At 57.1% G+C, this 12,461-nt stretch overlaps 5 protein-coding genes across 5 annotated transcripts; 2 read left to right on the top strand and 3 right to left on the bottom strand.

The window, feature by feature from the left end:
* Positions 1-468: 468 nt before the first annotated feature.
* oxyS (12-dehydrotetracycline 5-monooxygenase/anhydrotetracycline 6-monooxygenase) lies at positions 469-2,061 on the top strand (the record flags this gene model as incomplete). Its single annotated transcript, XM_032032645.1, has 1 exon — positions 469-2,061. One exon carries the CDS (start codon positions 469-471, stop codon positions 2,059-2,061), a length of 1,593 nt encoding a protein of 530 aa, XP_031887958.1.
* A 1,482-nt stretch (positions 2,062-3,543) lies between these two features.
* On the top strand, positions 3,544-5,544 carry STL1-3 (Sugar transporter STL1; the record flags this gene model as incomplete). Its single annotated transcript, XM_066152535.1, has 6 exons — positions 3,544-4,117; positions 4,167-4,293; positions 4,344-4,584; positions 4,636-4,810; positions 4,858-5,016; positions 5,072-5,544. 6 exons carry the CDS (start codon positions 3,544-3,546, stop codon positions 5,542-5,544), a joined length of 1,749 nt encoding a protein of 582 aa, XP_066008314.1.
* Positions 5,545-6,748: 1,204 nt separating this feature from the next.
* CGGC5_v011483 (uncharacterized protein) lies at positions 6,749-7,460 on the bottom strand (the record flags this gene model as incomplete). Its single annotated transcript, XM_032032649.1, has 2 exons — positions 6,749-7,145; positions 7,213-7,460. The coding sequence occupies 2 exons, from the start codon at positions 7,458-7,460 to the stop codon at positions 6,749-6,751; spliced, it is 645 nt and encodes a 214-aa protein (XP_031888171.1).
* Positions 7,461-9,684: 2,224 nt separating this feature from the next.
* On the bottom strand, positions 9,685-10,689 carry lip2-0 (Lipase 2; the record flags this gene model as incomplete). Its single annotated transcript, XM_032032650.1, has 1 exon — positions 9,685-10,689. The coding sequence occupies one exon, from the start codon at positions 10,687-10,689 to the stop codon at positions 9,685-9,687; it is 1,005 nt and encodes a 334-aa protein (XP_031888172.1).
* A 560-nt stretch (positions 10,690-11,249) lies between these two features.
* CGGC5_v011481 (ATP synthase subunit d) lies at positions 11,250-12,020 on the bottom strand (the record flags this gene model as incomplete). The annotated part of the gene is made up of 4 exons (XM_032032651.1): positions 11,250-11,279; positions 11,330-11,416; positions 11,473-11,868; positions 12,012-12,020. The coding sequence occupies 4 exons, from the start codon at positions 12,018-12,020 to the stop codon at positions 11,250-11,252; spliced, it is 522 nt and encodes a 173-aa protein (XP_031888169.1).
* Between the last annotated feature and the right edge of the window lie 441 nt (positions 12,021-12,461).

The raw sequence follows: 12,461 nt of genomic DNA, 5'->3' as shown, positions 1-12,461 counted from the left end.
AGTTGGCCCCGGCGCCCTTCATTCAGCGCTCGCTGGCAGTCCGACAACTCATTGAGGCGTTCCTCGCGTGAGCGTGGCAGCCCTACCATTCTCTCGTCGTCGGCCCATCCCTGTCCGCGCCGTCTTACACTTCCGCCCGCTGAAAGCTACTCCGACTGCCGGGAGCAGCGTGGCAGCCCAGCGCTACCCGTCCATCTTCGTCAATCCCTGCCCGCCCGCGAAGTAAGCACGGAGCTTGTGATGGCGAGGCCCCGATGGGCTTGTTCAGCTGATGTCGGGCATGGAAACTCTGAAGCGTATCGAGTCTCTTCGTTACGACAGCATGGAGTACTGGTCCGAGGAGACTGGATTTAAAGTCCAGCGCTGCCTCTCATTCCCCAACGCATTTGGGAGAGTGGCCCATCACCAAATCACTAGCACAGTGACAAGGCAAAACACCAATCAACAGAACCAGCCATCACGATAGACATGTCGACAACAGACGTACTCATCGTCGGCGCAGGTCCAACGGGCCTGACCCTCGCCCTCGAGCTCTCCGTCCAAAAAATCCCCTTCCGCATCATCGACAAACTCGAAGCTCCCTCGGACAAATCCCGTGCCCTGGCCGTGCAATGCCGCACGCAAGAGCTCCTCAACCGCCATCCCACCGTCGCCAAGGAAATGCTGGCGAACGGCGTCCAGGGCCCCGGCGTCAACATCCACTGCAACCAGAAGCACCTCATCACCGGCACGTTTGACGACCTTGGCTTCGACGACACCCAGTTCCCCCTGCCGATATGGATCCCGCAGGGCGACACCGAGGCGGCGCTGACGCGGCAGCTCGAAGACTACGGCGGCAAGGTTGAGCGGGGCATCACGGCGGAAGACATCGAGCAGGACGCCGACTCCACCACGGTCACGCTCGTCAAGGGCAGCGAGAGGGAGGTCCTCAAGGCCAAGTACATCGTCGGCTGCGACGGCGCGCACAGCGCCGTACGCAAGAGCACCGACCTTACCTTTGAAGGTGCCCAGTATCCCCAGACGTTCATCCTCGCCGACATCAAGCTTGGAGGCCCGTATGATACCGAGAGGGTGTCGATGTACCTTGGCGGGCGCATCATGGTCATCTTCCCTCTGAAGGACGGCGTCGTCCGCATTGTCGGCGAGAGGTCTTCATACAGCAAATACTCTGGTGATCCGACTGTGCAGGAGATCAAGGAGTTCATTGAGGAGTTGGCCGGGGGCACGTGGGAGGTCACCGATCCGATCTGGCTGACGCATTTCCGCTGGAACTGCCGAGGCGTGAACAATTACCGCGACGGACGCATCTTCGTGGCCGGCGACGCGGCGCATATTCACTCGCCCGCCGGAGGGCAGGGCATGAACACCGGTATCCAGGACGCCATCAACCTTGGCTGGAAGATGAGCGCCGTCCTGCGTGGAGAGAAGGACGACTCGTTCCTGGACACGTACCAGGAGGAGAGACACCCGATCGGCAGCCGCCTGTTGCATAGCACCGATAGGATGTTTAACGCTGTCGCATCGCAGAACTTCATCTACACATACATCCGCAACAAGTTGATGCCCTGGATTGTGCCGTACATCTGGGGCGACAAGGCGCGCCGACTCCGTGCATTCACCTTCATCTCCCAGATGGGCATTAAGTACCGCAACAGCTCCATAGTCCACACCGCGACCGGTTTCGAAGGCCCCGTCAAGGGCGGCTGGAGAGCCCCGGATGGCGAGCTCCTAGATGAGAGGGGCGAGAAGGGCAAGTGGCTGCTCGAGTTGTCCAGCAACAAGGAGCACACCATCATGCTCTTCTCTGGCATGCTTGGGGACGAGGAGGAGGTGAAGCAGGCGGAGGAGAAGATCCTCGCCGATAAGCGATACAAGGAGCGCGGGGTTGTCAAGGTCTTTGGCGGCCAGACGATCGGCGCGGGAGGATTTAGAGACAGGGACGGCGTGCTTCACAGGCGCTACGGCTTCGAAAAGGGGGCGGGCCTGGTGGTCGTCAGACCGGACGGGTACGTGAGCTTCGCCGGCCCTGCGGAGTCGGTGCAGGAGTTTCTGTCAATCTGAGAGGCGCCGGTTACGGCCCATTTGAAGACTTTGTTTCGAGGACAAGGAGTTTGGCGCGGTCTGCGGATTCGGATAATTACTCTCCTCTGCTCATAATTTTAGAGGCTTCTACTTTTGAATGAAACGTGTTCATGTTCACAGTCAGCCGCCGGACTCCTCGACGTCCATCGTGTTGTTGTTGAATCCCTCATCCGAATCAGATTGACGAGCTGCGGGCTGACGAGCTCAACAAAGGTCCGAGGCCCCGGAGACTCTCCGAGCCAACGACCGAGGAAGCAGCCATGTCCCCTACACGACAGAGCCGCACTCCAGCAAACCAATGACAACATCTGTGGTCCTCCTCCCTTTTCCAAAACGTCGTCCAAAACCGAACGACATCAGACTGACAGCAGCGTGGAGTCCCCGCATCAACTTCGAGATGCCCATTCGGACCGACCAGGTGGTTTTTTTTTTGTCCCTTCCCCGTTTACCCACCGACAGACGCAGTTGTCTCCCCCCACGGGAACAATGCAAAGATGTGGGCGACCTACGTATCTGACAGCCTGACTAAGTGCTCCCCAACGCCACGCCAGAATGTGACAAAGGACAAAGAGCCAGTCGCCATCGCGGGGCCTGGATTAAGCTTCGACGACAACGATGGCCCCGGCACCCGTTTCAGAGCCGCGGCGGGGCCAACACGACGTCATCGCGCGCTAGTTCCGCCATTCACGACCAAGGAAGCCGGCACCAGAGTGGATTCCCACGACGGAATTGACGACGTTTGTCGCTGTGTTTTCTCGCTGCTGCTGACTCTTTCTCTTGTCGCCTTGCCTTGGTTTCCCGCCCGGGTCGCGGCGATCATCTATGCGGGGAGCAGACCGAACACCACCACGCTCCAAGTGGCAGCAACACCTCCATCCCCCCTGGCTCTCGACTGCCCCCTTCGGCCTCCCACCCCTGCACCCATCCAATCGCTGCCATCATCGCCCTCCACCCCCCCTGAACCTGGCAACCTGCACCCCAGATCCAGCATGGCCAACACCATTCGGCCCGTCCTAATGAGCGCCAAAACCAGCGGGCAGGTCTGGAGCGAGGCAAGGTACCAGGCGCACGTACGCCGGCTACGTACCCCCATCACCGCCGCCGCACCATGACGATGACATCGTCTGTTATCCACACTTGTACCCCCATCATGGGCGAGAATGTGCGACAGATTGAGCGGCGTGTCCGGGGCTGACGCCGGTTGGTGCAAGTGCGGCTGCGGATACGGAATGGCTCCGAGCGGGTAGCTAGATTGATGCGCGAAGATCTCTTGGCTATATAGATCTGTGTAACGCCGCCCTCCCTTCTCGTGATGGAGGCATCGGTTTGTTCAGGGCCTGCGATACTCGGCACCTTGCAATCACCATCGACTCACATCCCTGTTCCGAAGATCGTGTCGAATTACATCTTCTCGATCCTACTTCTCGACACTCATACTCATCACCGAACCCATTAATCACCATGGGTTACTTCGGCCTCAAGGGCGGCTGGCTCACCTTCTGGGTGACGGTCGCCTGCGCAACAGACATGACACTCTTCGGGTACGCATTGAAACCCCCATCCCTCCTCCTCTCCGCCACTCACCCCCCAAACACCGTCCAATCACACCCAAGAGCAAAGGCTAACATCCCACCCCCCAAAAGCTACGACCAAGGCGTCTTTGGCGGCGTGATCGTGACCGACGACTTCCTGCAGACGATGGGCATTGTCGGCAACGACAAGCTCCAGAGCACGGTGACGGCCATCTACGACATTGGCTGCTTCCTCGGCGCCATCTCCACCATCTGGATCGGCGAGCGGCTCGGGCGCAAGAACACCGTGCTCGTTGGCACCACCATCATGTCCATCGGCGCCATCCTCCAGATCGCGGCCTTCAACTATGCCACCATGATGACCGGCCGCGTGATCGCGGGCATCGGAAACGGCATCAACACCTCGACGGCGCCCGTGTGGCAGGGCGAGACGAGCAAGGCCAGCTGGCGTGGAAAGTTGATTGTCATTGAGATGATTATGAACATCTTTGGGTTCTCTTTGAGTAAGTTGATGTGTGTTTGGTTTAGATGTGATTGATACTGACAGAACAGGCAACTGGGTCACCTTTGGCTTCTCGTATCTCACCGGCTCCGTAACATGGAGGTTCCCCCTGGCCTTCCAATTTATCTTCATTTTCATCCTCTTCGGCACCGTCCCATGGCTTCCTGAATCTCCTCGGTAAGTTCACATTCACGCATTGATCATGACTTCAGACTAACAACCCCCAGTTGGCTCCTCGCAAAGGGCCGCGTTGCTGAGGCAGAGCAAATTCTCGCAGACCTGGAAGACCGCCCTGTCGACGACGCCTACATCCAGACACAGTCCAAGGACATCCAGTGGGCTGTTGAGTACGAGCGCGAGAACACCGTCCCCTGGTCCGATCTTCTCCGCGGTAAGACTGGCGAGACTGCCGGCACCGGAACGCTCCGCCGCATCATTCTTGGCATGGGCACGCAAGCCATGCAACAGGTAAGACTGATTCCGCCTCGAAAATTTGGCCATCCAGCTAATACATCCAAGCTCGGCGGTATCAATGTCACGAGCTACTACCTCCCGACCGTCCTCATCCAGTCCGTCGGCCTCGACAACAAGACTGCCCGACTCCTCGCCGCGTGCAACTCCGTCAGCTACTTCCTTTTCAGTTTGATCGGCATCCCGAACGTCGAGAGATGGGGTCGTAGGAAGATGATGATGTGTACGTCCCTCCTCATGCCGCAACAAGACAAATGCTGACCAAAACAGACGCCGCCGCCGGCCAATTCGTCTGCTACCTCGTCATCACAATCTGCATCCGCCACACCGAACTCGGAAGCCTCTCCGTTGAGACGCAAGGCCAATGGGCCAAGGCCTCCATCGCCTTCTTCTTCCTCTACTACGTCTTCTTCGGCATCGGCTGGCAAGGTCCGTCCCCTCCCCCGCCCTCCATCCCCCGTCACCAAACTAACTCCGTCCCAAGGTGTCCCCTGGCTCTACCCCACCGAGATCAACTCCCTCTCGATGCGCACAAAGGGCGCCGCCCTCGGCACCGCGACCAACTGGATCGTCAACTTCATGGTCGTCGAGATCACGCCCCCGGGCATCTCCACCCTCGGCTGGAAGTTCTACATCATCTGGACCGTCTTCAACTTCTCCTTCGTGCCCATCGTCTACCTTTTCTACCCGGAGACCGCCGACCGCACCCTCGAGGACGTCGACCGCTTCTTCGCCGAGAACCACGAGGTCCTCGTCTTCCGCAACCCGGACGCCACCTCGTCGAAGCGCCCGCTCAAGTACGTCGCGCAGGAGGAGGACCAGATCGCCAAGAGGAACAGCGGCGTCGTCCCCGGCGAGGTCGAAGACATGCTGCGCAGGCGGGGCGCCGCGGGCGTGGAGAAGAAGGGCGAGGCGGACGAGGAGATGGCGTTTGGGGAGCATCAGGAGAGGAGGTGAGGTACGGGTGGGTTGATGATTATGAGCCATGTTTTAGCATTATGATACCTCAAGAATCTGCATTTGATTGTTTACTTCACGTTTGGTCTTTGGTACGAGTGGTTCATGGTTTGAAGCTGTGAGTGAAAAGTGAGCAAGCGAGCGAAACTTCTATGATTGGAACGCTTCCACATGCTTGGCTTACTTCCTGGCGCCACATTTGCTTCATATCAAGACACAGCATGTCAAATCAATGAAAGACTCAGTCAAGTCCATACCGGACAAGATCCAGGCGAAACATACTTCCCCCAAGCCGCGAGGGCTATCCAGATTAGACGTGGCAGGCCGATCAACCTCTTGAGTTATGCATGCGTTCAGCCTTTCAAAAAGCAAGTAACACGCCCAACGAACCCCATCCCTGACTCTAAGGAGAAAAGAAGAGCATCCGATGATCCACACCAGCCAAGCACCACAGCAGAGAAGCCAAAAAGATGCGCCGAGGGGGAATCGAACCCCCGGCTCCCCGACGCTGCTTGATGGCAACGGAGAATTTTACCACTAAACCATCGGCACTGATGGAACATCCAATGAGATGCTTGTCCCTCGACGACGCCGGGCGGGATATCTTTGATGGGAATGAGGGAATTTTCGTCTTGTCATTTTGGTGTGTTGCGGAAATTTGGTGGGTGGGAAAACCGCTGCACGAAAAAAAACCCTGCAGCTGTGGGCGCATGTGGCTGGCTGGCTGGCTGGCTTGTGTGGGGGCTGAGGAATGTGGGGGAGCGTTGTGGTTGCACCGACCCCTGCGCCATGGACTTGGCGGGCTGGCTTTATTCTGACATCCTTCATTGTTTTGCTTGGAATTGGCTATTCTTTGCTGTTTGTTGTGGAAGGTAGGACGATGGTCTGTCCCATTGTTTCTGAATCTGAAAATGGGCTCACAATGGTCTTTGATCACTGACAAAGACACACTGACCTTACAATCAATCGCGGCAGGCACAAGGGCCTCAATGGGTGAGAGAACTTTAGCATTCGTAGCAATCCGAGCCCAAAGTCTACGATAGAAGCGTCCAACCATCTCAAACGTATCGTTGGCAAATACCAAAAACACCTCGCTCCGTTCCCCTCCAGATCCAACCTAGACCCAAGCCAAATCCCATCTACCAAGATAAGAAAACCTGCACCCAAGTCGCATGTTCAAAAGCATCAATCATCCTCATGCCCTTCAACCAACCGTGTCAGCAAGCACCTGCAGGACAGAGCGCAGAGCGTCGCGGTCGCGCTGGGACTGGGCCTCCATGTCGTTCATGCGGGCCTGCTGCTGGACGGCCACCTCGGTGAGGTGCATCACCTGGCCGCTGATGGTGTTGAGCTGCGTCGTCATGGCGGCCTGGCTGCGGACGAGCTGCGCCACGGTCTGCTGCTGCTCGGCGAGGTCGCGCTGGAGCTGCGCGGTGGGGGCGGGGGAGCCGTTGGCGGAGGCGGAGTCGCCGTCGTCGTCGCTGTCCGAGTCGGCACCGCCGGCGGCCTTGGCCTTCTGGCGCTTGAGCCAGCGGGAGTCGTGGAACCGCTTGACGTACTCGTCGACATCGGTGCCGCACATTACCTTGTTAGCAGCGGCGCTGTTCCATGTCAGTGACTTTTTCTTGTGAAAATTAGATGGAGGGAAGGAGGCGGGTGAGGACGAACCGGTTGGCCATGAGCTGCTCGCACGACTTGCGGAGGATGTCGACGCGGGCGTCGCGGGTGACGGCGGCCTTGAAGTCGTCGGACTTGTAGACGCGCAGGCAGTTGTCGCGGAGGGAGCGGTACTCGGCGAACTTCTCCCGGCGGGCGGCGGCCTGCTCCGGGGTCTGCGAGGCCTGGTAGGCCCGGGTGCGGACGGTGTTTGGGTTGGTGGAGTAGGAGCCTCCCTTCTTGCGGGCGTCGCCGGGCATCGTGGTGGTTGTAGGGTGGATGCGCTTTGGATTATTCGTGTGGTTTTTGGTTGCTTCGTTTGTGAAGGGTTCGTGGGTGTTTGTGAGGAATACCCAGTGGTGATTGTTGTAATAGAGGGAAGGTGGGTGGGGTGTGAGGGTGGGTGTGTACTTTTTTGAATACCGCGGTTGAAGTCTGTAGAGATGGAGGGCAGGCGCACTTGATCACTCAGTTGAGGAAGGAGCGGCTGTGATTCAGCACTTGCCGGTTGTGCCTGTTGTGAGGTGAGGTGAAGCACAGCAGCCGCAGGCACCTCTTTGTGACCACACCAGATGGGACCTAACTAGACCTGCTTTGATGGTGATTTCTGGCGAAGAACGCAAATTCTCCAACTCATATGGCTACGATGATCATTGTTTCGTGAGTTCTATATACCTTATCTCATATCATTGGTCCCATTGGGAAGGGCATGTGGGATTTGATCCCACTGAGGGCGAAATGGGATGCCGTGAGATCATGGGCATTTTTCAGTGGATATAGCTGAACAGCACCTACTTATATTCCCTTGAATCCTCGTCTCTGTCATGCTATACTTGGTCGCCAATATCGTTCACGTTGTGTGACATCGAGACGGCTAGGCTTGCCTCCCTGCACTCCATCCCTTACCTCTGTTGCCCTTTCGGCGATGAGGCATTAGTCAATAGGAGTGAACAGAGTGCCGTCACCTGTCTCCCAATGAGTCAAGTCTGCGCTAGAGCCACTCGTCAACCTTGGACTCTCCCCTTTCCATGGCCGTTCCCATTGACCCATGCTGAAGAATACCTGTTGGCAAAGTCTGTCGCTTACCAGGCCGCGAACTCTGCAAAGAATGAAGATGATGCTCGTGGCACTATTCCTGACGTTTGTCTAGCCCGGCAGGCTTCATGACTTTGAGTATCAGTATGCCACCCGCAATACGCTTACAGCTGATCATCACAAACCAAGACTAGCTCACCCAAGACAGGCTCCATGGCAGAACCAATCACTAACTCCGAGGTACAGTCTCTGTTTACAGAGCAGTATGATCTTTGCAGGGAATAGGATCATGAAAGATCCGGCGCAACAGCAGAGGCGTATGTTTAGGTCGAGCCTCAAAGACGACTTGGTTTCGACCAACCTGGGGCTTTTGGCAAAGTTGGTGTATCGCGTCACCTCGTACTTGGGATCTCAATGCTGCAGCGTCTTGGTACGGTTTCGTCCATGATGCCCGGGAGCACTCACCGTTGTTCTTCTCAGCGAACCAATTCGTCTGCAGGGCATTGGAGCCCTCTGTCTCGAGCTGATCTACAGGCGACCATTGGACTAAGCTGATGTCTCAATGTCAGCTTCATCTACGTCGACCGCAGGCATCATTCGCAAGTTGCATGGATCTTTCAAAGCACTTGCCATGGGATCGCACTGACCTAGGCCTGGATAATACCTGCAAGCAGAACACTCTTGGCAGCAATGAAATATGCCATAAAGTTACTATCAGTATCTCTTTTGCGTTATATAATAAAGGGCCATCGGGAAAAGCCAGGCTGGGCGGCTTGCTCGGCATGAGTTCGACGCCAGCACCTACGTAAGGCTGGGTTCGTCGTTCCCTCCCTCATTTCCATCAACTAAAACCTAGAGACATTTGAATTTGAACGAAATCGATGAAAAAGAAGTTCAGTGGCGAGAGCGGTGCGGCGTGGAGCCAGTCTGCTATCTAGCTGGCTAACATCTGCATTGCTTGTCCGTCTGGTGGCGTTAACAACGTTGCGACAGCAACATAAGTCTAAATGAGTTTCGCATTCAGGCTTAAGGCAAAACGATGTGACAAACAGTACTACATCAGGTTTTTGTGAAGATTGTGGCGTTGAGTACTTTCGTAGGTGAAAAGACCATTTCGCAATGTCTTGAATTGAACAATATCAAAAACGCACTTGAAAAATCACCCACAACCACACGATCACTTGATTAGTGTGAAAACTTCCAAATTGAATTCCAAAGCAGTTAGAACTATAATACTATAATTATTTATGGCATATCTACAGGTTGTGGTTGTCGATTCACGTCGACGGTCCCGGGCGACATCGATCTGAGTGGCTCCACACCGCGTCCAGAATCAACAACCACGACTCAGACACACATCGCACATCACACATGAACGATTGCAACAACATTGTAGTTACTTTTCAACGAATCGTCAGTTAATATGTTCAAAATACCCTAATCTTCTCATCACTCCCCCAAAACCCATTTCAAACCCTTCACCATTCCCTCCTCTGCCCTCCTCGCCCCCTCCAACCCAGGCGCCTTCACCCAAAACGTATGCGGCCACCCCTCCACCACCTCAACCTCAACCTCGACCCCCGCCTCCCTCATCAGCATCGCATAACAAACCCCATCCCCATACAGCGTATCATTACTACAAACCTGCACCCAAACCCTTGGCATCCCCATCCCGCGCACCTCCTCCACCCCAACCTCCAACGGCAACCTCTCCAGCCCGTCCCGCGGCACAGCCCTCTTGAACACCGGCAATAACGTCGTCTCGAACGCGGGCGTGGCCGTGGTATACGCACCCCTCAACCCCTCCGGCACAAACTCGTCCGACGTGCCCCCGTCCGAGGTGACAGGGCACCGCAGCACCACGCCGTGCAGACTCCCCCGCGGCATAAACTGCGAGACCGCCGCGGCAAGCTGCCCGCCGCTGCTGCTCCCGACCACAACGACCCTCGCCTCGGGGACCAGGCCTCTAACGTACATGAACGCATCCACCGCGTCGCGCACGCAGGTCGCGGCAGGGACGCCGGGCATGAGGCGGTACCCGACAGAATACACCTCCGCCGCGGGCAGACCGTTGACAATCCAGCGGCATGAAAGCTCCTCGCTGTCCGCCTCGCCGACGCAGAGCCCGCCGCCGTGGAAATAGACCACCGCCACGTCCGAGGTCTCATTCCGCGGGCCCGAGAAGCGGAGGATGGGGATCGGGAAGGCGTCTAGCGTGGATTGGACCGTGAGGTGGTGGGTCTTGGAGATGCGGGCGAGGTGGTGAAGCGGTCCCGAGGGGGCGAGCATGTCTGCGGTGGTGCGGCGGCGTTCTTCTGCATAGATGGGCTGGCGGTCGAGAGGGGAGGCGTAGGTTTGCTTGGGCGCTCTGAGGTTGGCTGCTTCTTCGTGCTGGAGCCATTCCGGGTCGAGGGGAGGCGGCTGTTTGAGAATCAGATGAGAGAGGGAGTCCATGTTGGAGATGAGGTAGCAATTAGTTTCAATAATGCTGGATAAGGTCAATCACAGAGGAAGGTTGAGCAGGGACACGATGAGGGACCATGCACTTTATGAGCTGGATGAGGCCGGCGGAGTGGGGTCGGTGTCCGGGTTGTTGATGGCGCGGTGTCCCGCTTAGCCGGGAGTAGTGCCGGAAGCGGATGAGACGTCCAGCCTTATCTGGTGCATTACGGCGAGGTTTTGCACTTCATGAAACGGCCTGGCCATCTCCGGAGCCGTCTCCGAGATTGCCGCCGTGATTTGGGACCGAGTAATCCAACCCGGCGCGGTAGCGAAGCTCAACGTCAGTTACCGCCGAGCAAGCCTGAAAACTCCGAAGGCAAAATTCAGCCATGACAACCGAGCCGTTCGCTGGAAAAATATGCTCTGCATGGCAAGAAAGACATCAGGCAGCGCAGAATACAACATGGTACACAAGGTCGATATTAGTGTCCTTTGGGTTGATTCCGTCCCCTTGGACCGATCGCCTATCTACAATGCTAGAGTACACAAAGGGAATCGGTGGGCGAATGCGTCTATAGCACAGAGAGATCGCCGAACTTCTCCTGCAGAGGGTATTAGCTCCGTCACTCGCGAAAACACGGATTGACCGTACCTTGTATCCCGGCACGGACCAGCGGCCCTTGGAAACGAGCTGGGAGGTCTTCTCGTCGATCGAGGGCTCGGCGGCGGAGACTTCGTCCTGTAATCCTCATCAGCATCCACCTCTCGTCCCGCATCTCCCGCGGGTGCACATACGACAGTGAGGTCCTCGAAGGGACGGGCGGTCTCGATGTTGGCGAGGGTCTTCTCGAGGTCCTTGAGCTCGAGGTCGACCTTGTCCTTGGTGGCCTCGGCGTTCTTCACGGCCTCAACCTCGAAGGCCTCGATGGCCTTGACCTGGCGGGCGACGTCGTAGCTGGCGGGCTTGAAGGCGGTGAAGCGCTTCTCGATCTCGTCGATGACGGCCTGGTTCTTGAGGACGGAGCGGTAGTGGGCGAAGTCGACGGTCGTGGGGAGCTCGGAGAGGGTCTGGACCTTGCGGCGGGCGTCCTCGTTGCGCTTCTTGAAGGCCTGGAGGGAGGCGACGGTCTGGCCGCGGAGGCCGAGGGAGGTCGTGACCTTGGCCCAGTCGAGCTTCAGAGCTGCGCTTCGCTGGAGGGAGAAATTAGCTCAGGGTTTCCCTTGGGCGGCTCGGAGATGCGGGTGCGGTGCGCGGGGTTTCAATTGGAGGGCGAGGGCAGGAATTGCATCAATCGGCGACTTGAGATCGGTCGGGTTCGATGGGGGATACGTACTGCGGCCATTTTGGAGGATGTGTTGAGGGTTCGGGGGAGTGGAGAGGGAGTTGCGTCGTCGTGAGAATGCTTGATTGACTTTGCCGAACGGAGAGGCAGAGAAAGAGCCGGGATGAACTGGGTCACACTTTAAGTCACGTGATGCGCGCGCGGCTGCGAAAGCTGGTTGGGCGGGAGCGAACGGGTCGTGGTGGGGCAAAACTTCCGCTGCGAATTCGGTTTGCAGGATGCGATCGAGGGGTAAGGCAAGGAAGGCAGAGCTGGAGGTCGCAATCATAAAATTCTCCATTATTCGCAGCGACCTCAATTGAACAGGGATGTGCACCACGGACAGCTTCACGTATCACGTCACAGGAATTGACATAATTTAGGCAACGGACAGTTCGTCAATTATCATGACCTCTCATTGCGCACGAGACTTTTCGGAGTCAACTCCCTGGGAATTGTACA

Source organism: Colletotrichum fructicola, assembly GCF_000319635.2.
Source record: "Colletotrichum fructicola Nara gc5 chromosome Unknown KSG_Nara_v1_contig06, whole genome shotgun sequence".
NCBI lineage: Eukaryota > Fungi > Ascomycota > Sordariomycetes > Glomerellales > Glomerellaceae > Colletotrichum > Colletotrichum fructicola.
This window is presented reverse-complemented; position numbering and strand designations above follow the sequence as displayed.